Genomic DNA, 26538 nt, shown 5'->3' with positions numbered 1-26538 from the left:
TTCATGCGTAAGCTGTGTTACAAACATTAATAATATCATTTGCTAACGTATTGTAGTACATGGCCGCTGAGGATGTCTTGCCACAGATCGCAAACCGACTGTGGAAGACGACAAAGGCTGCTGCACTCATCCAATAATAGGAGTTTATTCCATGTGGACTTCCGTGCTCTTAGTCTACTGTGGCTGGCTGGGTTTCTCCGCGTTTTGGATGCCGCACTTTTGGCGAACCTGATGCTTTGCATCCACAGCGCTTCCATATCTTCTCAACATTATAATCTCAAATCCACTTACTTCTTTGCTCCTGACTTCGAACGCTCAGCTTCCCCACAGGCCATACACCTGGGCGGGGATCCTAGGTATGAACCTCCGTGTTATTGGATATTCCCTCAAAAGTCGGTTTTATGATCTTGATAGACGCTCAACCCCCGCACTTACCAAGCTCGCTTGGAATTGACAGCTATAGAAGTGGGACGCCCAAGAGCGGCTTCGATCACATCCGGACTGAAGTACTTCAAGCTTCGGTTAACCTCGTATTGATGTGAACTAGTCAGCTAGCACCAGTGTCGTGGTATATTTCATTGGATGCTGAGAGCTGAGTCGGCTGTTCAGTATGAGATAGCCGAGGCCGCTTGAGCATTGTTTGTGATTATGTGGGCTTGATAGACACAATCATACCATATGCATTGCATATGATATCGACAATGCACTTCGGTGCCATGTCCGGACAACCTCGACCTGTCCTTCCGACACTTGGTGAAATGCGTGTTGCCGTACCCACATACCTAGGTACGATCGGATGAGCCCGTACCTACTCTATGGTACAAACCTTGAGAATCATCGCCGGAACAGGCCAAGGCGACAGTGGTAGCTCGGTGCGGGCCGCAGGATGCAGCGGCTACGGAACGCAGTCCGCACTGTCACCCACCAATAGGATGCTCAAGGGTTCTTAGCCTAGTGTGGCTGGAGTTTATGCCTTGCTGTACGAGGACGACTATCTTCGCTTTGACATACACCTTCCGTACCAGGCTAGAATTCGGCAAGTCTGCATGTGGGTTGCGAGAACGGCGTAGTGATATATCATGCATCCATCTTGAATAAGTAAGTTTGGAGTCGGTTGGTTTCGCACTGCATGCCCTTTGGAAAAGTGGTATGTGACGTGTAGCTATATTGACCACTCTGGTTAGACTACAGAGTCTAGAGTGTCGTATGTGGGTATACAGTCCTGAAGGTAGTTGTAGTATAAGTATCCTTCTCTCCATCCCGAAAGTTATCCTCATCACAACAGACACTCTCTATTCGAAAATCTTCACTTCCTCACCTCAGTCTCCCAAATATCACAGACATGCACTTCAACTCTATCATCGCCCTGGGCGCAATGCTCTCTGGAGCTGTCGTCTCCGCAGCAGATTGCGGGGGCTACGGCCTCTGCCCGACTCCCGCCTCATCCCGCAATCAGTTGTACGCTGCTCGTCAAACCGTTTGCGGTGATGGACTGTACAAGAACTCCGGTTCTTACAATGCTCAGGGTGGGGGTAAACTTACTTGGCCTGGAGGCTACGATCAGCAAAGATGCTGGGATGCGTTCGAAAATATTTTGAATCAATGTCGTCCCGAGGGCCTGGGCCTTGGTAACCATTTTGGGTCATATAACTGGTATGGTCAGCTGTATACTGTGCATGGATGTAAGTTGCATTCCTGTCTTGAGTCTCGTACAATTAGCAGAGTTCTTGGCTAACACATGTCTCGCACTGAAGGCAGCAAATAGAGATGACATTATCCCTGTTGCCGTGATACAGACACTCACCAATATCGTATTTAGCTGGGGTTTTTCGTCTTCGAAGGGGATGAATTGGAGCTTGTATGAATCTGGTGACATAACAGCAAGATTCAGCTATATTTCGGTGGCCGGTCTATTTACGTTACTATGCGCCGTTTGGCTGAAAATGAAGCCTATTACCTATTTGATGCATCAACTCGCACTATACTTGAATCGCTTTGCCTGTGATCTGTGTACTCGAAGACCTTGTCGTGCACTTCTACCGGAAGACGGAGGAGAGGTGAAGTGGTACTGTTTTGTCTTGCACTGAACTATGTTAGCAAGTAATCTAACTAAGCCATCTTTCTTAGACGGCGACTTCTGGGGCGTGTGGCTCAGTGGTAGAGCGTCCGCTTTGCATCTCTTTCGGTGCTAATCTGCGGAAGGTCCGGGTTTCGGTAAGTCGCCTATCATTTTTATGTAGTGAGGCTTAGCCTTTGAACAGGAGTGAAGGCAAACTAACCCAACCTGATGTGAATTGCACAAAGCTCAGACTGTGTCGCTACTCTATGCAAAATGTCTCAGATCCTTCAAGTAGAAACAATTCACATGATGCAACGTTCTCAGTTCTCGTGATAGCCAGATGCCTTGAATACCGATGAACAAGTGAAGGTGGTTGACACTTTGCAGAGTAAGTTCAGAAGGTCATCTTCCACCCATTCGAAGATAGTATTCGACCGCTGCATAGGATAGTATGAACAAAATTCTGGTGAATTTGCGTCTTATGGCCAAAATGGAAAGTATCGAAGAGTTTGTAATCTGAGCGTGACGGGAAGAATTCAGGTTCAGAATGACAGTGACAGTCAAGGGACATGTTTCGATGGCCTTGTATAGCAGCAGCCAACTACCGCGGAACGTACAGCGGTCTTGATGTGATACATCGTGGCAGCGAGACGCCTACGTGGCTCTGGATCTGCTTTCTAAGAGCTCGTAGAGTGTATCGAGGCAATTCTCGCTGTCGATTTCCAAGTCGTCTTCCGACTGCCTCAGCAGCACTGGTACAAGCAACACTACAGTTGTTCCGCACCTGAATTCCCAACGAGTCATTATACCCCACCTGACTTCTAGCCGCGTTATACAACTCACCGAGTTCACATTTCGCTTGTCCCTGCTCTTTTCACGTCGCAAAAAACATGTAGAGTTCATGATTCAAGAGAAAAAAGCAAGTAATGACGGCATGATTACAGGCAGAGATAGCGAGGGGAGCCGAAGGACTGCTGACCGTCGTCGGTGTATGTTGTTGCTGTATACATAGGAGAAGCCGTGACTTTCTATGTCTGTAAGTAGAAATTGTAGGCGTCCAGGTTTTGACGGCAAATGAAGAAGCCATCTGAAACACGCCAGTGATTGGCGATACGGAGAAGCAAACATGGGCAGACTTCCGATGTCCACGATTTTATCGTTTCAACAGCGAGTCAATAAACGAAGATGGAATATGACAACAAACCAGATCTCCACCGCGACGCCGTTAGCTGCATGACATTGTTCTCCGCGTTGATCTCCGCAGTCCGGCACCGTCCAGGTGGCTGACCCAGGTGGGGCTTGTCGCGGGACCCCTGCATAAACAACACCTTGCGATTGAAGACCGGGGGCTCTTGCGGGCCATATGGGAGCCTGTTGCCCTCAATGTTGTGGTTCCCCTTTCGCCTTCCCCACCGCCTTGCTACATAATCTTACGCGCGTCCGACAGCATTTGTTTACACACAACATTTGTATCACCACAAACCATCACACCCCACTTGACCCACCACAACACTCGCCCCAGTATCTATACGCGCAACAGCAATTAGCTAGATAGCTAGTATATACGGCGTCATGACGCTCCGCGACACGTACACCAGGTTCCTGGCGACGCCTTCCTCGGGCGCGCTGGCAGACAATGCCTCTCTTCACTATGTCACAACTACGACCAGCATCAACGACGCGACCGCCATCATCAAGCACTTGTCTGTTCAGGAGAAGCTGCTGAAAAAGACCAAAGAGAAGGTGCTGAATGTGATTGAGAGCAGCAATGGCCTGAGTGTCGATATGGAGACGACGATTGAGTTCACCAACGGCGGCGGCGCATACCTGCCAGGCCTTGACGACAACTTTGTCACAGACCGCACAGTGACGTTCCCAATGGTATGTGACCCTTCCAGTCATTTCTCCACACGTTCACTGACGGTGACAGGTCCACATGGTCCACTTTGACAGGTCAGGAAAGATCACACAGATCCGCCAGTACTGGGACCAGGGCTCTCTCCTGAAGCAAATCGACGTCATTGGCGCGCGCTCTCGCAACTGGCCTATCCGCGACAGCAGCGAGCAGATTCGCTTGATTGCATCGAATGCGGCAGCTGCACAGCCAGAGTCGAGCGCTTCGTCGCGCCCATCAACGTCGGCCTCTCGTGGCGTAGATGAGGTCTCCATTAGCGATCGTTCAAGGAGATCAACAAACAATGCCATGAACGACCCGCATGCATCGCTTGCCCTCTTTGCGCCCCGCGAGGTGGACGAAGAAGAGTCTCACAGCTCTGGTCCGTCAGCACCGCGCGCGCAGTCTGCGAAGCCTCCTCCACGCGAGTACTCCGAGCTGTTCGCTGGCGCGGACGCTGGATCTCCTTCACCGTCACCCCAGAGGATCCCAGCCAAGGCTGGCAGCGGAAAGCACTACAAGGCGAACCGATTGTTCGAGGAGGGCGAGGAAGAGCACCCAGTCGCACCTATGAGCATCAAGACCAGCTCCAAGAAGTACGACCACTTCACTTTCGGAGAAGGCGAGGAGACGCCAAAGGTACGAGACACTTCACGACCGTCCAAGCACGACCAGAACCGCAACAGGAACGATGCGCATTGGGACTTCGACGACTTCGCCACCCCGGACAAGTCGAAGCCCAAGACGCTACCCAGCGCGGTTCGACACTTTGGCTGGAGCGACGACGAGGTTGGTGCTTTCTATCAGCCAGAGACACAGGTTGCATCCAAGTCTCTGATATACTTCTGAAACATATACTAACGTCAATGTCACCTCAGGATACCTCCCCTGTCCGCCGACCCATCGTCCACAAGGCCCGCCCCGACCAAGACGCGCACTTTGACTTTGACGATAACGGCACTCCCGAAGCTCAACGCGGCCCTGCACCCACCAAGGGCGGACGCAGCAACAAAGGCCAGGGCCTCTACTCCGACAACGTCACAGATAACGACGTCGACCCGGCCGATGCGCGCGCCCTTTCGGACATCACGAAGAACAAGAACCAGACCCGTAGTTCTATGAAGACACACTGGGGCGTTGACGCCGACTCACCCGATGGTCGCGGCATAAACATTGCTGGTAACGGCATGGGTGGACGCAAGGGCACTGAGTGGTCTCTCTTCGAGGAGAGCCCTGAACCGGCGAAGAAGGAGAATGGTGGTGGATTCAGCAGGAGCGCAAGGGGAACTGCCATCAAGACCGAGGGCGATGGTATGGGTGGACGCAAGGGCGCGGACAAGAGCTTCTGGGACTTTTAGGTTGCGTCTCAGCCTACGAACCCACGGCTTTCGTTTTTGGTACCTGCGGATGAGCGACTGCTGAGGTTTTGAAGATAAGTGTCGGCGCCAGAGTGGCGTAGAAGATTATCGTCGTGTAGTGGATGCCATCATGTACGCATCAGTCTCCTTTTGTCGATGTCTAGTCTATCTTCTTTCAACGTCTATGTGACGGAATATGGGTTCTAGTATGGGACTTGGTAGGATAGACATCGACATGGTGCACTAGATGTCAGAGTGTGGTGATCATGTAACACCAAAGTTTGTTTACTGAGTTATGATACCTGTTCTTCTTGCTCGAATAGCATACTTTGTGGGATTCATTGATATACAATTGTTTCAAAGCCAATGTCTTCTATCACTCCGCCATTGCAACATGCTCATCCCTGGAAAAAACAATCTCAAGTTCATCCCCCACCCTCCCACTATCCATATCTCCATCCCAAGGAAGAAACGTAATGTCCGCTTTCAACCCCCACCTCCTCCCCAACTTCTTGCGTTCTTCATGTGTCGTCCTCGCTCGCATACCTTCCCATACAGCACGGAATGCCTCACCTTCTCCTTCTCGCTCAACCTCTTGTCCCTCCTCTGGGCTATCGAACCAGACCCCAGCGTCCACAATACGGCGCAAGTCGTCAGTCGGTTCCATGGACGCCCAGATGTCCACGGGCGCGTACTTGACGCGTACCTCCTGGAGCGGTGTTGACGTCGATGTACCCTCGGTATGTGGAGAAGCGAGCATCAGAAGAGCGTGCACGCAGACTTGGACCCAGTACCTGATCTTGAGGGGTAGAGCGAAACCTGGCCGCGAGACGCTGCGGCTTTGGTGCGAACCACGGGATATAAACCTCAAAGGCAGTGTTATGCTGTCCAGGTTGAAAGTGGGTGAAGCGAGGTATGTGAAGAGTGGTGTGACTTCCATTGAGACAAGGAGATCTAGTTTCGTGGCTATGTCCGCTGCGGAGGCTTCGCGGACAGGGTCGCGGGTTGGGTCGGCAAACGGGTAGTGGCCTGCGAAACCAAAGGGGTCGTTTGCGTTCGAGGGCTGTGTCGTAGCTGGCTGGCGAAAGGATGGGTACAGTGACGAGTTTGAAGCGTCGTAGAAGTTGTCGTCGTAAGATTTGCCTTCGTGGTCGTACTCGTCGTAGTGGCCGCTATAGTAGGCACCTCGTACGTAGTCGACATCAACCTCTACTTGATCGTGCTCCCAGTACCACACGTCCCTTCCTTCTTCTCTATCTGGTGGGTAATGTTGCAGGTTGGGTAGCGTTAGCCAATCCAACTCTATCTTCTTGAGCCATTTCAGCCATTGTCTGCCAGGTCCGTTAGGCTCTTCAATCTTCTCTAATAGCGCTTTGAGAACAAAAGGTCCGCAGCTGAGGTAGACGCTATGGTTTTTGAAAAGAATTTCGAGCGCTTCGCGGGCGACTTGACGGTTGAGAAGGAAGTAATTATGGCGAGTCACAAGAAGTATGGCAGCAGCGCTGGGCTTGAAGTACTTTAAGTGACGGCGCTCAATGGCCCTATCTATGCTGAGCTCTTGCGCTGCGAATGTGTAGTGGTATATCTATATCGCAATCAGACTAGGCTCCAATAGGGTGGCGGAAATACAGACTTGGTCACGGAGCTCTCGCGGAAGTCTGAGAAAGGGAAAAACATGAGATGACACCGCATCTTCACGCTCAACCTGTTCAGTACCAACAGGAAGGTCAACAAACCCGGATGTGGAAGTGGCGGCCATGGTACATACTCTTACTGTAATTGACGCGTCCTTTTCGTGTTGCAAACCAAGCTTTGCCCCGCAGCACCACCATGACGATCTTCACGTGATAATTGCTTCCCCCCGAGCCCATCGGCCTATCCCTGTCGTGGCAAAGCCGCCGCGGAACTAGCAACACTGGATCAGGCAGGCGCTTGACACCTACCATGGATGAACGGGCCGATTCATGTCTGTAATGACCGTCATCTTCGTAGCGTATCCACGTACTCGGGTCGCAAGCAAATCGCGATATCTGGCACCTACAGGTACCTTGGGTGCTATGCGGAACCTTCGCAATATGTACCTATCATATTTGCATCACAAGGCAATCATGGTTGCTGTAGCTTTCTGCTGCTCAGACGCACTCCAACTGACGAATTGACAAACATCGCGGAGTCTTCGGTTGGTGCCGAGGTGATATGCTTTCACTGGTAGTTGCACCGCATCGAGGTAAGACTCCGGTCAACAACCATACTCTCTTGGTAATCATAACCGAGATGACCTTGTGTGTTACTGCAATCCAGAGGTAACCGTTGCAGCACCGCTCGCTTCTGTCAATTACAGGTATATTGCCTTCAGGTACGGGTCTGCCGTTGTGCGGCTCGACTTCAGGGGCCTTGCATCCGAGATGTCACTAAGGCTCAGATCTTCGGGGAATGTCACTGCAATATCCGTATACTGATGTACTGCAGGGAACACGCACGCGGGAGCTCTACCGACTGGTCTTGTTTGCCGATAGACTTTCAGCGCGTAACGACCTACCTGGGGTAGTCTTGCATGTGTGTCACGGTCAGCGCCCCAACAGTTCCACCTATGAACGGATACTAGCTGCTGGCAAGTTGACGCGTCCGCGTACAACATACGTCCTTCAGACCTGTATCTTGAACAGATTTGACATGCTGATAACGTGCTGCGTCTGTGCAACTGACATATATGCGCGTTCGATGATGCAAGTCGGTCTGTGGCTTACATCGGAGGACAAGAGAGACATACAGGATGACCGGGTTCGAGAATGTCATTCAAAATACGGTGATCGTTTGTTCCTGCTCCGATCCATACTCGCAAAGATCTAGAGCCCGATTGCGCTAGCCTCGTGCATAGAGCGTTGCCATACATCCTGCAGGCACAGCAGCATAGTGAACCTTATCTCCTACAGCCTAGTAATGCTGTGACCATAGCTAGCCTGCAAGATCTTCGATGCAGAGTGGACCTATGAGATCAGTTGAATAATCATGCTATTGAGCATGTGGGGTCCATGGGTGTGAACGTGATTGATGCGACAGTCGTTCCATCTTCGACTGCGGTTCGCTTGACCATGGCACTCTTATGGAACCCAGAGTCGACTCTTTGGTCATTGTTGCTCAACCGGAGTACTAGAGTACAAAACATGTACTGGCACCTGACACAAGACCGTTAGGTTTGTAAACCTGGTCGTCGGGTCTGCGTGTGGTAGCACAATCAAGTCGAGTACAGTGCGAGGAGGCGACACCGCCATGTGGTGTAGAGTACTAAGAGTAGCTTGGTCGGCTTGGACCGAACGAGTGATACTGATCCAAAAGTTGCGTAATAATGGGCATATGTCGGCAGCGGTTGCCGGCCATAGTCCAGGTCCGATGGTCATGTTTGGTCAAGGCAGATGGAGTTAAGGAGGTTAGTCCTTTTGTGTATCCAGATGACCATATAGGGATGGTCCTCTGCCTCACACGCTCGCATCCTGGTATGCGATAGGGAAGCCATGGGCCTTGTTGGTTGTTGTTGTCATGACTCTAGCAAGCTGAGCCGATGTGCGGTTCAGAACTCTGAAGTCGATACAGCATGCGATGTATGGTTTTAGAGAGCGGAGAACATCGTTGTACCCAGCTTGGTTGCTCAAAATGGGTTCAATGTCGATGCTCACATGGCGTCTCGTGTCACTTTATAGATGGATGGGGCTCCCAAGGATTCAAGCATCAGGTGCATTGCATGTTCCGAGCAGCAATGTAACGGTCACAACCATCTGCCATGTCGACCACAGAACTACCGAGAACTGTGGACAGTGACAAAAGGTGGACGTGTTACCGAAGATACAAAGTGGGCGCAGCACCTGTATCACCTCTTGCAACCGCAGAAGGATTATTGGTAGGCTTATCGGCAGGCAAAAGAGGCTGTGGGCTGCAGGAGTTCTGGCAGAAGTCGGGCTAGGAGGAATGGTTAAAAGTTAATGGAGCGGGTTGATTTACATGCGGGAAGCAGGGTTCGGGAGCGCCGTGCCCTGCAGAGACTTGTTCAGTTCAGTGCGTGCATCGGAGCAAGACGAAAGGCAGCAGTGGCGGCGTCCCCGGAGAATCGATCGTGTGTGAACGTGTTCTTCAATCGTTCTCCAGAGCTGTACCGTGGTATGAGAAAGCGCTAGCCGGCCAAGTATGGCCATGTTTGTTTGGCATGGGCACGGGCTAGTGGCCTTGGGCCGACTACTGCATGTCGGCAGCGAATGCAGGCTGCAGAAGGATGCGCGCTGCAGGCGGCCATGTGTGAGGATCGGCACTGGAGGACAGCGTCGCAGAATTTGCTTTTTCTCGGCGCTTTGACCGGTTGGGTAGCAGGCGTGGAGAGCTAGCGGACCTCGTGGCGGTACAGCGGGCGGCGGGATAGCAACACGGGTTTGGCTAAAGTGACGACAAACTACAAGGCCCTGCCATGCTCGCATCCCGTGTCTATTGCGCCCAGGATTCGGTATGTATATGCATGCATCTGCTCTGCACGCAAGTGCGGAACGACAAACTCTGCCATAGCCGATGAGACTGCCCTGCCCACTCGATGGCCGTGGGCAGAGCGGGATTGCTGTCATCGGCACCGCCATATGACAAGCGCACCAGTTCGCGCGCGGAGGCAGGGAGCCCATATTAAGTGCAGCTAGCCGCCGCTAGACGGGCTGCTTAAGATACACGAGGCCTCGATTGAACGATTTCCCACGTGCGGTCGGCTCACCTCTGGGCACCAACATACCCATTAATTGGCTGGCTCCCTTGCTGCCCTTGCAACTCGTCAAGACTCAACCGTCGCCTTTAGCTTTCTGTTGCGCCGCACCTCCTCCACTTTCAAAAGGTCCCTTCCGAACGTCGTACTTACGGCTAGACCGCTGGCTGCCCGCTGCTTTGTTGTGCACCTTGCTGCCATCCTTGTCCCAGGACATGTACTTGACCTGGTAGTCTGCTGACTGCGCTGCTCTTCTTCCCCACGCGCGCAGCACTGTGAGTGTCTTGCGTTGACCTCACCACTCGCCCTGTACGACATCCACCCATCGCGCACCACAGCCGTCCTGACCAGGCCAATTCTCTTGCAGCGGCAACCAGCACGCCTCGCTCGACGCCTGCGTCGTGCACTCGCCTCTTGGGGCGCCATCATCGTGTCAACTCCAGATCCCGCCCTCTGGACGCTGTGCCCACTGGTTCAGGGAAAAGCACCAATTTGTTGTCCCTGTCGCAGCAACCGCCGACCGGGGAGAGCACTGCAGCCACGTCTTTTTTAGCATCGACTCTCGTGGTAGATTTGCACGGGGAGCACTGCTTGCTTTTGTCTCGACTCGTACCCTGAACGACTGCTAGTCATCAGAACAAGTGAACTGGGCATCCTCCACGACCAGCATATCTGGAAATCACAGCCATCGCTGTCGCCTCTCTGTCTCTCTCGCGGTAATTGGCGTGCGTCGCTGCCCTGCGCTTTCCATTCGAGTTGGACCGGTCTTGGCGTCCCTTCGTCGTGCCCCACTTCACCCAACTTGCCATCCTTACTTCAGGGAGGAGCGAACCATATCTCGTGCGGCCTCGCTCAGAATTACCCCTTCAACCATCCTGCAATCCACTTCCATTCCACGTCACAGCTTATCTAATCCCCGGAATCCGGTCCTCTATTACTTCTACTTCTCCATCTTTCCACCTGGCCCCATCTTCTCGACTTTGCAGAGTGGTCTGACCCAGTTTTTTTGCTGAACGGTGTTCCTCACTGCCTTACTGGCTCCGCTTTCTTAGCGATTCGAGTTATTACCACCACGAGCTCAATCTTTGTCTCCCTACCACGAGAGCCGGGCACGCACTACTATCGTACAAAAGGTGCCTCGTGCTCCTCCCGTGCTCCTCCACAGCCATGGACTCTGTCTCTCAACGTCCACTTCCGCATAGCAATATGCCGCAAAGTAACGCCATCCAAGGCCAGCAGTCCCTGCCGCCTTTATCACAACTCACCAACCGTCTCCCCGCGTCTGAACACAGCCCAGCACAGCCTAGGCAGCACACAGAAGCAGGTGAAGTTCGAGATTCGGGTCACTGGTCTATCGCCCCAAGCAAACGTGAGTATACACGATATCTGTCAACTACACGTTGTTAATACACATTCTAGATTCATCCAATGTGTCTCAGCACATGGGCTTACAGTTGCAAACACTACTCAACCCTTCTGATGATTCAACATCACGCAATTCTGTACCAGAGACGCCGTCATCGGCTCGGTATCCCTCTGGCTACTCTCAGCCATCCCAGGTACGTGACTTGGTTACTGTCCCCGAACTCGTCTAATGTAAAGGCAGCATGGTGGTCTACCTTCGCTCTCCCAACCATACGACAACAGTCGACAAAGTATTGATGCCGGCTCCTCTCAATTCGACTCCCGACGCAGCAGTGTCGACAGTCGGGTGAATGTTGGCATGGGTCATCTCACAATTCACCACCCACAGTCACCGTACGACAGCCAGAACGCGTCTCGAGCTTCGCTTGTCCAGGACCTCCAGCAACAACGCGGAATCACAAATCCAGTCACGCGACCTAATGGCACTTCTCCTTTATCACCCCACCGAGCCGGTCCACGTGCTAGCAATCCCCCACGACGTGCTCCAGTCATCAATCCTAACCCTAGGAGCGTGTCTGGTATGCCCGATCCTATGGCAGCGGCCCCGACTAAGGGTTTTGCTTGGGCCTTTCCGGCAGACGACTTTGATCATGAAGAGAAGAGGACATCAAGCAGCGGTGAGTCTAGCGTAGACCGCTCAAACGTCCCCTCGCGTCAAGGTAGCTTTGCGACATCGATCAACAGTAGCATCTACACCACAGATTCTAAGCTACCACCTGGTCAACAACGACTGGATGATGGCACGCATTCCCACCCTTATTTTACATCAGCCGTACTAATTAGCATAGACGTCCCTAGTACCCATCATCACTCCATGCAACATCGCAGTGTCACGAGCCTACAAGCTATTGACCCTACCAACCCACTCGCTCCCGGAAGCGGAAGCTACAGCAGGACTCCCGAGCTTCGGGTCAGTCACAAGATGGCTGAAAGGAAGCGAAGGAGTGAGATGAAAACCTTATTCGACGACCTCAATGGAATTCTACCCAACAGCCCAGGCAGCAAGTCAAGCAAATGGGAGATTCTCACCAAAGGTAACTCGAGAGTCGAACTATTGCGCATTTTTGTCTGACGTGCCCTCTAGCCATTGAATACGTCCAAAACTTGACTCGCGCACACCAAACCGCTCGTGAGGAGCTTCTCCGTTTGAGACCCGAAGCTGAGTACTATCGAAGAGCCCAAGAAGAGAACGAATTGCTACGGGCGGAACTGAATGCCGTCTGGAACGCTCTTCGTCGCGCAGATCCTTCCAACACCCATGTTTACGGAAGCATGACTGGCCAGTTTGCGCAAGGACTACCCACAGCTCCTGCACCCGGTAACAATGTGCTTCCACCTCTACAACAGCAACAGCAACAACAGGGGCTCCCGCAACCACCACCACCACCATCACAGGCTCAGTGGGCACCACCACCACATGCGGGTGCAATGTCGAGTGCGATGCAGGGTGTCGAGTTTGGCGGTATGCGGCCTTATGAGCATTCGCATCGTTGAAGCAACCCTTCTCCACGTCGCTACCGGCTTGTATGGGCAATACAGCTGATATGGTTCTCGACGATCAAGACTCCATCATGTCCTTTTTATTCTGTGTTACATCGAGAGACATTCAGCAAGCGTTGTTTTTCTGCTTTTACACCTAGGGACGGGAAAGGGTTTTCCGCCTAGGACTAGATGAGCCCATCAACAACCTTTTCAATCATCTACCGACTGTGTTTTACGATTCCTTCAGTATCGAGATGTATTATGATACCGATCCTACGCGACATCATCGACATATTCGCCACTCATCGTGGGTCTTTCTTTCACTTACCTACTAGGGTGTAGGGCGGCGTTTCATCAGGCGGTTTATATCTAAGGAGTGAATAGGCTCAGAAAGGCTTCTTGGAACAAGGTTAGGGGGAAAAAAAGTACATGCCATGTTTCAGTTGGTGAGACGCAGGTTTCTCATCTCAAGAACAGAAGTGGATTATTCCACCATGATGGCAGGCGTATGGTTGTTTTCGTCATCTCGAGCGGTTGATCGGTTTCCAGTCCGGAAACAGTTCGTGTACCCAGGACTTTGGGCCATCATCGCTCTACACGTGGGCATGTCTGCGCCATGTTTCTTCGACATGCATTAATAGCTTTAGTGAAGAGGGGCACAAACTTCTAAACATGGATCGTCGCTGCAGGTTGCATGTCAAACCACCCACAATTGGACTTTGGTGATCTTTTCTTGCGATATTAAAATCCCAAATCCTCGGGTCACGACACACCACACACACCACACCTGGGCACGCCGATTGCTGGAACTTGCCAGTGCTATCGCGCCAAACATCTTTTGGCCGCATCTTACCGTGTAGCGTGGCAAGCGGCTCTATGTGTCCGAACAACTAGTGGAACTGTTATATGTAGGTGGAGTGTGAACGACGAAGAGTTTGTTGCTTTTACTACGGCTTTTGTTGACTCGCACTCTATGATCTTCGCGACTCATTCTCAAGGCTGACTCGCGTTTGCATTCTTTCTTGCACAGCCATTTGACGCTAAATGAGATCGTGGCGTTTTCTTGAGACTTCGTCACGAGGTCGGACACGTGGTGATCGTCAGTCAATCGGATCCGAATGTGGGTGGGGGGAAAGCGGCACGTCAAATTGCCAATGAGTTCTAGGCTTGCAATCGGATCCAGCACTAAGTCATCTGAGTTAGTGCTCGGTAAGATGTGCCGAAGAAGTGTCTGGGTGTGACAGCCAATAGCCTGCGATAGTTGGGCTCTATGGAAACTAGAACTGGAAGGACGTTTGTATAGTACGAGAGTTGGTGGAGCATTTTGTATGCGTCTGCTGGAGGTTGGTAACAGTCGGTAATCTGGGTATTTGTGTGCTTCAAGGGTCGTGTCGCTTGGACTCAACAAAACCCAAAGGGTATCCTGTGTGGCGCCCAAGCGCGATTGTGCTTTTAGACCAGTCAAGATGAATAGCACTGCAATAATAAGGGCGGATAGTGCAGAAGAATTGAGATACGACAGCAGCGGTCCATTGAGCAAATTCGTTGTGAAGAACAAAAGGCGTTCGCAAGCCGCCAAAAGGGTATAGAATTAAAAAAAGTATGCAATCTATCCGTCATCTTCATCGTCAACTTAATAAGAAAAGAGAAGTAAGTATGCTATCCGCGATGCAAAATCGTGTCCAACGGATTTTTCTTTGGACCAAGCAATTCCTTCTTGACCTCTTTTTTCTGCCTCTTCGTCATGAGTCCTTTGGCCTTGATACCTCTCTCCTTTCGTAGTTTCTTGAGCGCTTCTTCCGTCATTTCCTGGCGGAGGATTTGTTCCACGACAAGCTTCTTGCGACTGCGCTTATCGCCACGGCCGATGATGATACCAGCGGTGATATTGCAGGTAAGACTGAAACTCAGGATGATGGCGGTGACTTCCTTGGGACGGTCTTTGTAGTAGATTCCCCAGGTTGTACCACCAAGTGCGCATTGGAACATGGAGTGGAAATCGAGAAGGACGATGATGGCGATGAGGAGGCGGATGGAGAAGGCGTGGTGTGTATATGTTTCGTGGGGACGGTAGAAGGTATGTGACTTCTCGAGCTTGGCTTGATGATATTCGAGCCTCTTTTGCTCTTCGGCGGTGAGGACAGGGGCTTCAACGCCTTCTTGTTCTGCCTCGCCTGTTTCCCACGCGCTTGATCGGGGCATGGTTGGTAGCTCGTTGTGGTCTTTCAAGTCCTGTAGTCCTCGCTTCTTACGTACCTCCCAGGTCTTGTGTGCATATTTGGCAACCCAAATCATGTGGTAGGTGTCGACGATACGGAAGGGGAACATGGTAATTCCAACGACACAGAACAAGGCAGTCAGGACCTGGTCGGCAATCTCGACGAAGTAGGCCTGTCGGTCACCCACGTAGATCCAGCCGATGAGGAAGAGCACCCATGCCGCTCCCCAGAAGGTAATAAGGAAGAAGTATAGGGTAACGAGAAAGCCAAGGGGATTGCGGACATAACGTCCGAAACCCTTCATAGTCCGCTTGAATCTTGCGCGCCTGGAGTGGAGAAGGTGACGGACGTGATCGTCCAAGGCTGCCTTCTCCTCGTCAGTCCAGCCTGTCAAGGAAGCACCGTGTGGCAGCACAGCGTAGTGATGGCCCTCGCCCTCTTCCAGAGTTGAAAGATTCGAGTCGATTGTATTGTTTCTTTGCAACGTTCCGCGGCCTCCACGCGCTGCTTGCTCTATTTCGCCTTGTTGTGTCATCTCGGGGAGTTGGTCTTCCTCGCGTCCGGCACCCCTGGCTGTACCCATCTCCTCATCCGACGAGTCCGACGTAGTCTGTCCAAGATCGTATGTAGGCTGACGGTTGTAGAGCCATGGCAAATTGGGTAAGAAGAGCGAGTTCTGAACGTTATTCAGGGTAGTAAGGGCAGACACTTCGGGATCTAAAGTCTTGTTAGCTCGCGATCAACGTGGAGCATCTTGAGTGTACTAACCAATGACATCAAGCACATCAACAAGGTTGTGGCCCATCATGTTCTGGTTGGGGTCTTTCTGACTCCGCCTCATGTGGAATGCGGAGGATTGACGAGTTAATCCTCTCCGCGCGTTGCTAGGGCCCCGAGAAGGCGGCGGTCCGTTGGCGGTAGAGGGATTTGCGCCATCCTCATAAAGAGGCTGTAGGTGTGGACCTGTTAGTTGGCGTCTTAGACTATCGTCGGCGAACATGGCCTGTGGGGGTGGGCGCGGTTCGGAACTACTTCGTCTTCGACCAGCCTGCCATGTATTGTCGGATTCTGATATTGGCTTTGGCGCAGCGACAGGATCGGGCGTAGCTTGAGGAGTATCCAGGCTTGGCTGGTGCGAAGGTCTTCGTATGCGGATTGACGAACTGCGCACGCGCTGGGCAGGATTTGAGGGAGGCGCGTATAGGTCAGACATGGAGGGCTGGGCAGACGGTGTGCGGGTCACGGTGGTGACGGTAGGGTGTGTGATTGTGGTGGACTGTGGCCCGAAATGTTGCACGGTCACGCCGTGGCCAGGCGCGGTCGAGGTTGTTGTGGTTGTTGTGTGGGGACCAGAGGTGGTAGTGGTCGAAGTTGACGACGACGCCAACGGACGTCCCTGCTCGCCTTGTCCTTGATCCATCGTGGCAGCGATTGCGACGAGAGAACCCCAGGAAAAGGATCAGTTTGGGTGAGCGTTGAGGCCTTGGGGTAAAAGTAGTGTCTTCCTAAGCGTGCAGCATTCCGGCCGCGACCGGCGTGGCTTTAGTTCATGGTTCAGTCAGCAGCGTCTCCGCAATCCGTCATAAGCAAAAGGGTTAGACGCGCGCTATGATGGGAAAGAGTCGCGTTGGCACGGCGATGATAACGATTTTCAGGAATAAGGGCGTGAGAGGGGTCTCGGAAAACATAGTCAAGCTTTCTGCTCGCGCGGATTCAAAGCTAACCGTCTTGTAGTGCTTCGGCTACTGCGGCTCGTGCGAAGATCCGAGTGGTGCGGACTGTGAATTCATTCCACGACCGCAAATCGCACCGTGAAACATTACGTCATATCTCAATCTTTGCGGAGTGCAGACATGTCTGGGGTTGCTGATCTCTGCGCAAGCAGCTTGTATTCATAATCTGTCGTACAACACCCACACCGTGTGCGATGAACGTGTCACTGCCAGCTGCGACCAGTCTCTGTAACAGAGCGGCAGCATGGCATTTGACTAGTCGCGATGCGCGTGTATCTCGATTGTGCATATGAACAGTGGATACCCTCATTTGCATTATCGTTTATTCGTTTATGCTCTCCTTATTGAACTCAACAAAAATCGCTTACAGGCAGGTTTTCAAGACCATATGTCTGGACTCAACAGCCGTTTCCCATAGGGCTGAAACGAGACCTAGCTGGCTACGCCCGGGCCAACGTTGACGTAGCTGTGGATCCTGGGCGCATCCGTACCTGAGAGATGGTGACTTTGGTCTTACACAGTAACCTTCATCTTAGTACTATCATAGCACTTGTTTCTTTACGATGAAGGCCATTCGCGCCCTCGTACCGGCCTTCCTGGCAGCCAGCCGCGTCGTCGTCGCAATGCCCCAGCGCAGCGCGCCCCAACAAGCAGTTCTCGACGCGTCCAAGCATCTTGTCAAAACACTCGGAGTGGGCCACTTCAGCGAATGGAGTCGCGCCACAAAGAAGGAGTTTCTGATCGACTGGCAAGCCGGCAAGGAGTCAGAGTGGGTGATTGTACAGGGCAATGAGGGTGGTGATTTGGATTCCATGACGGCGGCGCTGACTTGGGCATACCATCTTGAGCATTCGTCCCAAAACACGTCGAACCCCATTAAAGCAATTGCACTTCTCCAGACTCCGTCGCATGCGCTGGATCTGAGGCCAGAGAACAGACTGGCTCTGGACAACTCGCAGATGACGCCTGGCCACGAGGATCTATTGACGCTCGACGAACTACCCGAAGACCCCGAGACTCTCGGGAAGAAGCTCAAGGGCATCGTCCTAGTCGACCACAGCAGCCCATTACGCAAATGGAGTGAAGCAAAGATTCTCAGCATCTTCGACCACCACAAAGACCGCGGTACAGCTCCCGACGCTGAACCCCGTGTCTTCGAAGTAGTAGCAAGTTGCACCACGCTTGTAGCTCGCCAAATGCTCGACGAGCTCGAGCAGTTGGATCAAGAATACCATATGCCGCACGAACTCCTCGAGCTGGTTCTCAGCGCCATCGCCATCGACTCTGGCGGCTTGACTGGTAAAAAGACTACCAAAACCGACATTGCAGTTTCCAAGCGCGTTCTTGCACGCAGCAACTGGAAAAAGGACAGCCTAGAAGACGTAATGGAAGACCTAGACGACGAGCTGAGTGAAGCACAAAAGGACATTGATAACCTCGGTCTTCGCGATTTGTTGCGTCGGGACTGGAAGGGCGATATTATTGATACTCCTTCGCCGCGTACACCTACTGTGAGCATTGGCTTCGCATCTGTTCCTTACTCGATGGATGAACAGATTCTCAAGACGGATTTTGCAGAACTCTTTGGTAAGTCCTCCAAATCCACCTTCAGCAGCTCTTGATGCACGACTCAACTAACACACCCTCAGACTGGTTCGCCGTCCACGCCGCCTGGACCGCTGAAGCCGGCGTCGACATCGCCATCACACTCAACAAATATAAGAAGCACTACAAAGACGGCGAGAAGGAGAAGATACGCGAAGTCGTCCTGACTGTCCGTGACGACGTACGTATCGATCAGGACCAAGCGGATTCGCTGTTCAAGACAGTCAAGGAGGCGTTGGAGAACAACGAGGAGGGTATTGATTTCCAGCCATGGCATCGCGCGGATGAGCTGGCACCGAGACAGATGGTGTGGACGCATAAGAGTGGTGCGGGCAGGAAGGTCATCAGGCCGATTGTTGAGGAAGCGGTCATGAAGTGGGACTAAATGATAATGTATCCTAGAGGCATATGTGTTGATCCACCTCAGCTGCCTGAAGGAACAAAGGTTGATGTATGCTTCTAGCTATAACGCATCTCGCTATCTTATTTGAATCGGGTTTCTGTGTATCCATCGCAAGTTTGATTTGGTCACAGTATCGAAATTATTGATTTAGTAACCCGTGTTAGCAGGCTCAAACTGAAAATGTGCCCAGGATGTATTTGAGGTAGCCTCCGCTAACACACTGGGAGTACCTGGCGCTGCTGTATGCTTCAACCTCCAATACATGCCACAAGCTTTTGGGACCGGGTTCACAAGTAGTCATCGCAAGCAAAAACTACAAGGTCAAATATTGATCATTATTCATCATTGTCTACGCTACTTGAGCTTCATCGTTATGCTACTACCAAGCCAAACTGCCAATTTCAAAGGGAAAAAAAAAAGAAGCCATGTACAAGAAACATCAAATCTGCTTGTAACTCCATCCGGCTGTGTTCAGGAACCCCGTGAGAGCCTGCCCTTGCGGGCGGCTACAATCAACAGAGCCCTTCATTCAAGCCAGGGCGGAGGTGAAAGCCAAAATCCAAAAAAAAAACTCCCTTCAACGCCGCTTAAATGCAATAACGAGAGGGTATCAAACGCCAAAAACAATCAATGCCGTATAATCAATGCTGTAGTAATCGATGTCCGCCTAAGGGCGCTACCTAGGACGGGCGCTACGCGCAGCTGGCTTCTTGACATTGGCGGTATTGGTCTTAGGCGACAAGACGTGTGATTTAGTCGTTTTGGTGCGGGATGCTGCGCGGGTTGCACGAGTTGTGGGAGCTGCGGACGCTGGTTTCTGGACTGGTGCCCTTGTGCGCTTCTTGGGTACTTGCATCTCTGCGTTCTCCTTGTCTGTTCCTGACATCTCGTCGCTGCTGCGCTTCTTGGTGCGCGTTGTCTGCGTCGCTTTGGCGTAGCTAGGTGTTGGTTTAGTCGTTTTTGGGGCAGGTTTGACGCGCCTGTTGTCGGGTGATGAGGTTGCTGCGGCAGATGAACTGGGGTTTGTGGGAGGAGCGGTGCGTGTCTTGCGTGTGGCAGGTGCCGGCGCAGGCGCAGATATTTTCTTGGTGACGGTGGTCTTAGTCGCTGGAGCAGGCGCGGCGACTGGTTGCGCTGGCGCGGATGCCTTGAGGAGATCAAGTAGCGTGGTTTGTCGCGTCACGGTAGGGATGCGGTTGACGCGTCTCTCCAGGCGCGACTGCAGACTAGCGCATTGTGCATCGCATTGCGCTCGCAGCTTCTCTTTGCGAGAGTTGATTTCGAGCTGGAGGTTGGCTAGCATGTTGGCTTTCGCCTCAGCTGTGAGTCCGTCTTGGATGTTGTTCATAGTCGCGTTGTAGTGGTGGACAACGCGTCGACAGCGGTGATATGGGTATCGGCGGTAGAGAGGGGTGGCAGCAAGCAAGATAGACTTGTTGGTACTTTCGAAGAACTCCTAACGGGGTCTGAGCAGCTCAGGTGTGGTGATGGTGGAAGAGGGTTGCAGCTTCCGAAAGTTGAGAGTCGTGAAGAACAGTAAACAACGCGAGAAAAGGCGCGACAAGTAAACTGGGGAGAAGAACAGAGTAGTGCAAGAGACTTATTGAGAATTTCTGATGTTTTTGCGGCAGTTTCGGAGAGTTTCTGAGCAATTTTGGTGTAGTTGCGGGTAGTGTTGGTCGCAGCTTCAGATTCTCGAGTGGGATGTGTGAGGAAGGAAGGATGGAGGGTCTGAGGTCTGTCTTTACGCCAGCGCGCCAAGGGCACCCGATCATTTCAGCATAGCGCCTGCAGCATCGTAACCAGTCATATGCGAGGCGAGCACGAACATCATAATTATATGGCAGTCTGCGCAACAATAATTGCAACGCAACGCTCGAGAATTGGAGTAATATTCAATGTTGAATTGCGCGAGTCAGTTTACAGGTGTCGCAAACGCCATCTGAGTCGACCCACCCTTGCTTCCGCACGGCCTCCCGCAGTCGCGGTCAGACTTGCACGTGATCTCGGCGGTTCGATGGCCAGCCTCCGTCCTCCGTTGCGGCGACCTTGAGCTCAGCATCATAACGTTACCGTCGATCCGAGCAACTACCCAAACAATCACCTCAACCCCACATACAACCGATTTGCAAGATGGTGTTAGAAGCTTCTATGATAGTGTACGGCTGCTCTCACTGATTCAGCGATCATATGCTAACTCGAACAGCGTTGACAACAGCGAAGCTAGTCGAAACGGCGATTATGTACCCTCGCGATGGGAAGCACAACAGGACGCCGTGAACATGATCTTCTCCGCAAAGACTGGTGCAAACCCAGAGTCTTCCGTCGGCCTTATGAGCATGGGAGGCAACACACCGGAGATCCTCACGACCCTGACAACGGACATTGGCAAGGTTTTGGACGGTCTGCACCGGACAAAGATAAAGGGCAGCTCGCACTTTGTGACGGGCATCAACGTCGCGGCTGTATGATATCTGGAAACCTTGGAAAGATGCCCGAGCTAATGAGTGTTACAGTTGGCCCTCAAGCACAGGCAGAACAAGTCGCAGAAGCAGCGGATAGTCATGTTCAACTGCAGCCCCATCGAGGAAGACGAGAAGAACCTGGTCAAGTTGGCAAAGAAGATGAAGAAGAGCGGTATTAGCATCGACATCATCGCATTCGGCGAGCTAAGCGACGACACCACGCGGAAACTCCAGGCCTTCAGCGACAACGTACAAAGCGCCGAAGGTTCCTACCTTGCTACCATCCCGCCAAGCGCGAACCTGCTTAGTGACTCGCTGATCACCACGCCTATTGTTGGTGGAGAGGGTGCATCCAATACTGGAGGTGACAGCAGTTCTGGAGGCGGAGGTGGCGGTCCATCAGGCGGCAATGACTTCGAGTTCGGCGTAGATCCATCGGTTGACCCCGAGCTCGCATTGGCGCTAAGAATGTCTTTTGAGGAAGAGAAAGCACGGCAGGAAAAGGACAAGAAGACCAAGGAGGCCGCTGAAGGCAAGTCAGAGCTTGAGCCAGTCGCTGAGGGTGACGAGAAGCAGCCGCTGCTAGACAATCAAGGTCAGCCAAGCGGAAGTGGCAGTAAGGACAAGAAGGATGACGACGCAGACAAGATGGACACGGCATAAGCTAGCGCGCACATAGTGCAGCTAGGATGGGATGGCCCTTGAAGCTTCAAGATGGGCAGAGCATTCACGGCGTCTACTGTATGACTAGAGCTGGCGTCTACCGCATGGCATGGATGAATAAATGAAGCAAATAATGAATACTAGTCTATGTTGACTGGATTACGGAAGTGACGTCTTCTACGGTATACCTCTCACACTCGAATAGCCTGGCTTCCCCAGGAAGGGTGGCTACGCCTCTCTATTGAAACCTCTGAAGCCATTGTGCATGCTTCAGACTCAGCAGTAAGGCTCTAGAGCCATGCAACGAGTTTACGCATAGTGCTTCCGATTTGTGGCACTCTTATAACACATGTCGCAACAGGATGCTTTCCATGCTGCCCTGTACGTTGCTCTGCTTTCTGTCTTTCCTCTCCTTTTCATGGTATCATATTTCTTGTGAACTCTTGCTCATCCCCTGACCTTTACGAAACCATCCAGCCCTCGATCGAATTTCTCGCACCGGACCGGCATCTCCACAGTGTAGAACGGGTTCTTCATGACGTAGTCTGCGTACAGTTCATATATCTTCTTCATCATCGTGTCTACGTTCGGTTGCTGGGGCTCTGTGAAGAGGAGGAATTTGACACCGGTTTGCGTTTGGAAACATTGAATACGGAAGTGAGAGCTTTCCAGGACTTCAATACCAGTTGCGCGGACAGGGAATGTCTGGAGGTTGGGAGTCGCGGTGGACGGAGGAGGCGCGCGGACAGGTGGGACTGGAGAGAGCTGCGCTGTTATGGCATGCATTCTAGATGCTGGTCAGTGGGATATTTCGACTTGGGCAAACTGCATATTACCCATGAAACGATCCAGCAAGCATGAGGTAGTCATTGCTAGTAAGCTTGCTCATGCCCGTGTGGAACTCTCGATTGTAGATGAGGCCGCCAGACTTGCTGATTATGAACAGCGCGAACACCACCCTACACCATAGTATTAGCCAGCGATAAGGAAGACCACAAAGCGCTTTATTACATCTTGTCAACTGAAAGTACAAACTATCACGGAAGTCTAGGCGGCGTGGTGTTGCGGCTCGTGTCCCGTAAGCGGTGACGGGGTTCTGCCCCTCAGGACTCCACAGCACCCGCCTTGACAGCTGGGCAACCATTGTTTGCTTGCCCTTTTACAACACTTGACCCGCCCACTATTTCTCCACGAAATCCATACCGTACAACGACACCCACACCCGCTCAAAATTATCAGCCCGGCCTACGCGGACTGTTGAGCTTCCCATACCCCGCGAACTCAACTCTCCAAACCGCAGCCGGGAGACGTCCGCGACACCATGTCGAACCAGAGCATTCTGAGAATTACCCGCGAACTGGGCGAGATCCAGCGTGGCTCCGACCTCTCCATAGCTGTAGCCTGTCGCGATATCGACGTGCGCCATGTGCGGGCACTAATCATCGGCCCACCTGACACCCCATACGAGTTTGGCTTCTTCGAATTCGCTGTCAAGTTCACCCGAGACTACCCAACAAAGGCGCCGAGTGTGACGGCTATCACTACGCATGGTGGGCGCACGCGTTTCAACCCCAATATCTATGCGGGTGGGAAGGTGTGCCTGTCAATTCTTGGGTAGGTTGCGGGAAGCACTCGATTTGGGTATACGCTAACAAGACGTAGCACATGGCGAGGAGAGCGTGGGGAAGAGTGGTCATCTGCCCAGGGACTCGAATCTATCCTCATCTCTATCCAGAGCCTCATGTCCAGTAACCCATATGAGAACGAGCCTGGTTTCGAGGACGCCAACTCAGACTACGACAAGAAGAACCAGGAGGCATACGTTGACAAGATCCGTCATGAATCCTTACGCATATCAGTCATAGACCGGCTTGAAGAATACCTGGGCATCAGCTGGGGGAGGTCGGGCCCAACCGTGTACAACGCGGAAGAGGACTATCAGTCTAGCAGGGACGACGCGCCGTTTGAACCCTTCAAGGACCTCTGCAAGCGACGCTTCCTGTGGTACTACCAGTCGTATCTGGCTCGTGTAGATGAGGCGGCGAAGAAGAACAAGGATGGTGAACGATTCGAGAAGATGCCCTTCGAGGGACCAGGCAACGCAATGGAGGGTACATTCCAGTACACACAACTCCGAGAGCGGCTCGTAAAGATCTTCGAGACCCTTAACAAGGAGATGGAGGCTTGGGCTGCTGAGGGAATGGCCGCTGTTAGGAAGGAGATGAGCATCGCCAACAATCTCCAGCGCCAGTATGAGCAGATCATTGAAAAGTACAAGAAGCAAGACGCCGTCACACTGGACCTTGATCTGGTGGACAAAAATCCATTCGTGTGGCAGCTGGTCCTCTTTGGCAGGCCTATGACCAACCTTGACGGTGGCATGTTCAGAATCATGCTGTACATTAGCCCGAAGTTTCCTGAGGTCCTACCCCGCGTGAGGTTCGAGACACCAGTCCTCTACCACCATCGCGTGTCACCTGATGGCATTCTCTGCTACGACGCTGCCCGTAAGGATGACATGCGATCACACATCGAGGCCATAATTGCTGCTATCGAGGAGGAATCGCCTGCATACGACCCACGCACGCTGGTGAACCCTGAGGCTGCGAAGCTTTTCTGGGGTACACCAGAGGAGAAGAAGCTCTACAACCGCAAATTAAGGCGGTCTGCACAAGACAGTGCTGAGTAAGTTTATGGTCAAGTGAAGCTAGGATGCTCGCTGACAGCCGTGTAGGAACTGTTTCTAGGAGGAACAAGGTGGAGTAATGATATAACGGCCGACTTCATCAGACATGATATTACATGATACCCCAAGTCCGACCCCGTGGTCCTGGCTTGCATTATATGGCGTTCAGTGGGGATTCTGGGCACAACAGCATCGGTAACGGCGTTAGTCATCAATGACATGCTATTTCATTGAGGCGTGATATCGAAAGTTGAATTCATCTATGCTTGACGTTTGACATGTGAGATTCGCCCGTGCATACGGCGCTTTACGCGCAAAGTTTGGCCGCCGGGACCCTGAACCCAGGCCCCCGGACTTATGTCGGTTCATCTCTCTCCGCAAAACAACTCTCTGATCGTCGCACCCCAATTGCACCATCCTACCATCGCTAAACATGCCGAACAACTCAGACACGATCCAATCGCTCGGAAAGGTGCTTGTCATTGGCGGCTGCGGCTTTCTCGGAAGCCACATCGTCAGCTTCATTGTCAACCGTCACCCCCAGACACAAGTCGCAGTTCTCGATCTACGAACCAACTCGAATCGCAACTCCAGCCCGAACGTATCCTACCACGATGGCGACATCACAGACGCTGCCGCCATGAAGGCGCTGTTCTCTGAGGTGAAGCCCAATGCGGTCATCCACACAGCATCTCCGCACTTCGACCTGAAGCCTGAGATTCACGAGAAGGTCAATGTTGGCGGAACCAAGGTCCTGCTGAAAGCTGCGCAAGAAGCTGGAGTCAAGGCATTTGTGTATACAAGCTCAGCGAGTGTTATCCTCGACCATCAGACTGAGCTCATCAACGCGGACGAGAGATGGCCACTTGTTACTGGCGATGCCCAGCCTGAGTACTATACAACCACAAAGGTAAGCATATTACAGCATTATCTCGTCTTCTTCGCTGACTTGGTTCTCAGGCATACGCAGAGACAGCCGTCCTCCAAGCCAACCGCAGCCCTGAAAACGACCCTAGCTTCCTGACCTGCGCCATCCGCCCTGCCGGTATCTTCGGCGAAGGCGATGTACAACTGCTCCCTAAGATAGTCAACGCGTACAAGACAGGAAAGACTAAGTTCCAAGTTGGTGAGAACAACAACATGTTCGACTTCACGTACGTTGAGAACGTCGCATACGGACATGTCCTCGCTACTATCGCACTGCTCCATACCCACAGACGCCTGCCCAGCATTCCCCTAGACACCGAGCGCGTCGACGGCGAAGCATTCTTCATCACGAACGGCCAGCCCGTATACTTCTGGGATTTTGCGCGTTCGGTATGGCACGAAGCAGGTGATCAGACACCGTTGAGCAGCGTGTGGCATCTCAGCGCCGACTTCGCATGGACTGTTGGTGCGATCCTGGAGAACATCTTCTGGCTCCTGGGGAAGAAGCCTAGTTTGACCAGGGCTCAAGTCAAATACAGCAGCATGTCGAAATACCACAGCATCAACAAGGCGAGGCAGCGGTTAGGGTATGAGCCACTTGTCACCCTCGATGAAGGCATCAAGAGGGGCGTACAGTATATTCTGGAGCAGGACAAGAAGGCTGGCGAGAAGAAGGGCCAGTAGACTTGTGCGTGGGAACGCGTTGAGCTCAGGTCGGTTAGAGACAAGTTCACTCCTATATTGCAGGCTGTATGTAGTCTTGGTATAATGTAATCACACGTCACTCAGCAACTCCCTCCTGGAAGATGCAAAGATGAGTACACTGTTGTGGTCCTCCAGATGTGGCTAGAACCTCCCCAAAGACCCACTCCCGATTAAGTCAACTT

General features: G+C 52.4%; 13 protein-coding genes across 13 annotated transcripts; 8 read left to right on the top strand and 5 right to left on the bottom strand.

Moving 5' to 3' along the window:
* Positions 1-1342: 1342 nt before the first annotated feature.
* Positions 1343-1765, top strand: AA0111_g5286 (hypothetical protein; the record flags this gene model as incomplete). The annotated part of the gene is made up of 2 exons (XM_028651381.1): positions 1343-1682; positions 1755-1765. 2 exons carry the CDS (start codon positions 1343-1345, stop codon positions 1763-1765), a joined length of 351 nt encoding a protein of 116 aa, XP_028507051.1.
* Positions 1766-3631: 1866 nt separating this feature from the next.
* AA0111_g5285 (hypothetical protein) lies at positions 3632-4802 on the top strand (the record flags this gene model as incomplete). Its single annotated transcript, XM_028651380.1, has 2 exons — positions 3632-3940; positions 3990-4802. 2 exons carry the CDS (start codon positions 3632-3634, stop codon positions 4800-4802), a joined length of 1122 nt encoding a protein of 373 aa, XP_028507052.1.
* Positions 4803-4819: 17 nt separating this feature from the next.
* On the top strand, positions 4820-5311 carry AA0111_g5284 (hypothetical protein; the record flags this gene model as incomplete). The annotated part of the gene is made up of 1 exon (XM_028651379.1): positions 4820-5311. One exon carries the CDS (start codon positions 4820-4822, stop codon positions 5309-5311), a length of 492 nt encoding a protein of 163 aa, XP_028507053.1.
* Positions 5312-5687: 376 nt separating this feature from the next.
* On the bottom strand, positions 5688-7070 carry AA0111_g5283 (hypothetical protein; the record flags this gene model as incomplete). Its single annotated transcript, XM_028651378.1, has 2 exons — positions 5688-6896; positions 6945-7070. The coding sequence occupies 2 exons, from the start codon at positions 7068-7070 to the stop codon at positions 5688-5690; spliced, it is 1335 nt and encodes a 444-aa protein (XP_028507054.1).
* Positions 7071-10119: 3049 nt separating this feature from the next.
* Positions 10120-10260, bottom strand: AA0111_g5282 (hypothetical protein; the record flags this gene model as incomplete). Its single annotated transcript, XM_028651377.1, has 1 exon — positions 10120-10260. One exon carries the CDS (start codon positions 10258-10260, stop codon positions 10120-10122), a length of 141 nt encoding a protein of 46 aa, XP_028507055.1.
* Positions 10261-11210: 950 nt separating this feature from the next.
* On the top strand, positions 11211-12962 carry AA0111_g5281 (hypothetical protein; the record flags this gene model as incomplete). Its single annotated transcript, XM_028651376.1, has 4 exons — positions 11211-11412; positions 11463-11602; positions 11650-12502; positions 12553-12962. The coding sequence occupies 4 exons, from the start codon at positions 11211-11213 to the stop codon at positions 12960-12962; spliced, it is 1605 nt and encodes a 534-aa protein (XP_028507056.1).
* A 1647-nt stretch (positions 12963-14609) lies between these two features.
* AA0111_g5280 (hypothetical protein) lies at positions 14610-16589 on the bottom strand (the record flags this gene model as incomplete). Its single annotated transcript, XM_028651375.1, has 2 exons — positions 14610-15886; positions 15938-16589. 2 exons carry the CDS (start codon positions 16587-16589, stop codon positions 14610-14612), a joined length of 1929 nt encoding a protein of 642 aa, XP_028507057.1.
* An 876-nt stretch (positions 16590-17465) lies between these two features.
* AA0111_g5279 (hypothetical protein) lies at positions 17466-18892 on the top strand (the record flags this gene model as incomplete). Its single annotated transcript, XM_028651373.1, has 2 exons — positions 17466-18489; positions 18552-18892. 2 exons carry the CDS (start codon positions 17466-17468, stop codon positions 18890-18892), a joined length of 1365 nt encoding a protein of 454 aa, XP_028507176.1.
* A 694-nt stretch (positions 18893-19586) lies between these two features.
* AA0111_g5278 (hypothetical protein) lies at positions 19587-20258 on the bottom strand (the record flags this gene model as incomplete). The annotated part of the gene is made up of 1 exon (XM_028651372.1): positions 19587-20258. One exon carries the CDS (start codon positions 20256-20258, stop codon positions 19587-19589), a length of 672 nt encoding a protein of 223 aa, XP_028507175.1.
* A 785-nt stretch (positions 20259-21043) lies between these two features.
* Positions 21044-22038, top strand: AA0111_g5277 (hypothetical protein; the record flags this gene model as incomplete). Its single annotated transcript, XM_028651371.1, has 3 exons — positions 21044-21069; positions 21117-21375; positions 21427-22038. The coding sequence occupies 3 exons, from the start codon at positions 21044-21046 to the stop codon at positions 22036-22038; spliced, it is 897 nt and encodes a 298-aa protein (XP_028507168.1).
* A 447-nt stretch (positions 22039-22485) lies between these two features.
* On the bottom strand, positions 22486-23182 carry AA0111_g5276 (hypothetical protein; the record flags this gene model as incomplete). The annotated part of the gene is made up of 3 exons (XM_028651370.1): positions 22486-22825; positions 22875-22997; positions 23070-23182. 3 exons carry the CDS (start codon positions 23180-23182, stop codon positions 22486-22488), a joined length of 576 nt encoding a protein of 191 aa, XP_028507167.1.
* A 177-nt stretch (positions 23183-23359) lies between these two features.
* Positions 23360-24785, top strand: AA0111_g5275 (hypothetical protein; the record flags this gene model as incomplete). The annotated part of the gene is made up of 3 exons (XM_028651369.1): positions 23360-23652; positions 23701-24723; positions 24773-24785. 3 exons carry the CDS (start codon positions 23360-23362, stop codon positions 24783-24785), a joined length of 1329 nt encoding a protein of 442 aa, XP_028507170.1.
* A 372-nt stretch (positions 24786-25157) lies between these two features.
* On the top strand, positions 25158-26335 carry AA0111_g5274 (hypothetical protein; the record flags this gene model as incomplete). Its single annotated transcript, XM_028651368.1, has 2 exons — positions 25158-25634; positions 25685-26335. The coding sequence occupies 2 exons, from the start codon at positions 25158-25160 to the stop codon at positions 26333-26335; spliced, it is 1128 nt and encodes a 375-aa protein (XP_028507169.1).
* Positions 26336-26538: the final 203 nt, after the last annotated feature.

Source organism: Alternaria arborescens, assembly GCF_004154835.1.
Source record: "Alternaria arborescens strain FERA 675 chromosome Unknown contig_10, whole genome shotgun sequence".
Classification (NCBI taxonomy): domain Eukaryota; kingdom Fungi; phylum Ascomycota; class Dothideomycetes; order Pleosporales; family Pleosporaceae; genus Alternaria; species Alternaria arborescens.
The sequence above is the reverse complement of the archived record's forward strand: the minus strand, read 5'-3'. Positions and strand labels throughout refer to the sequence as shown.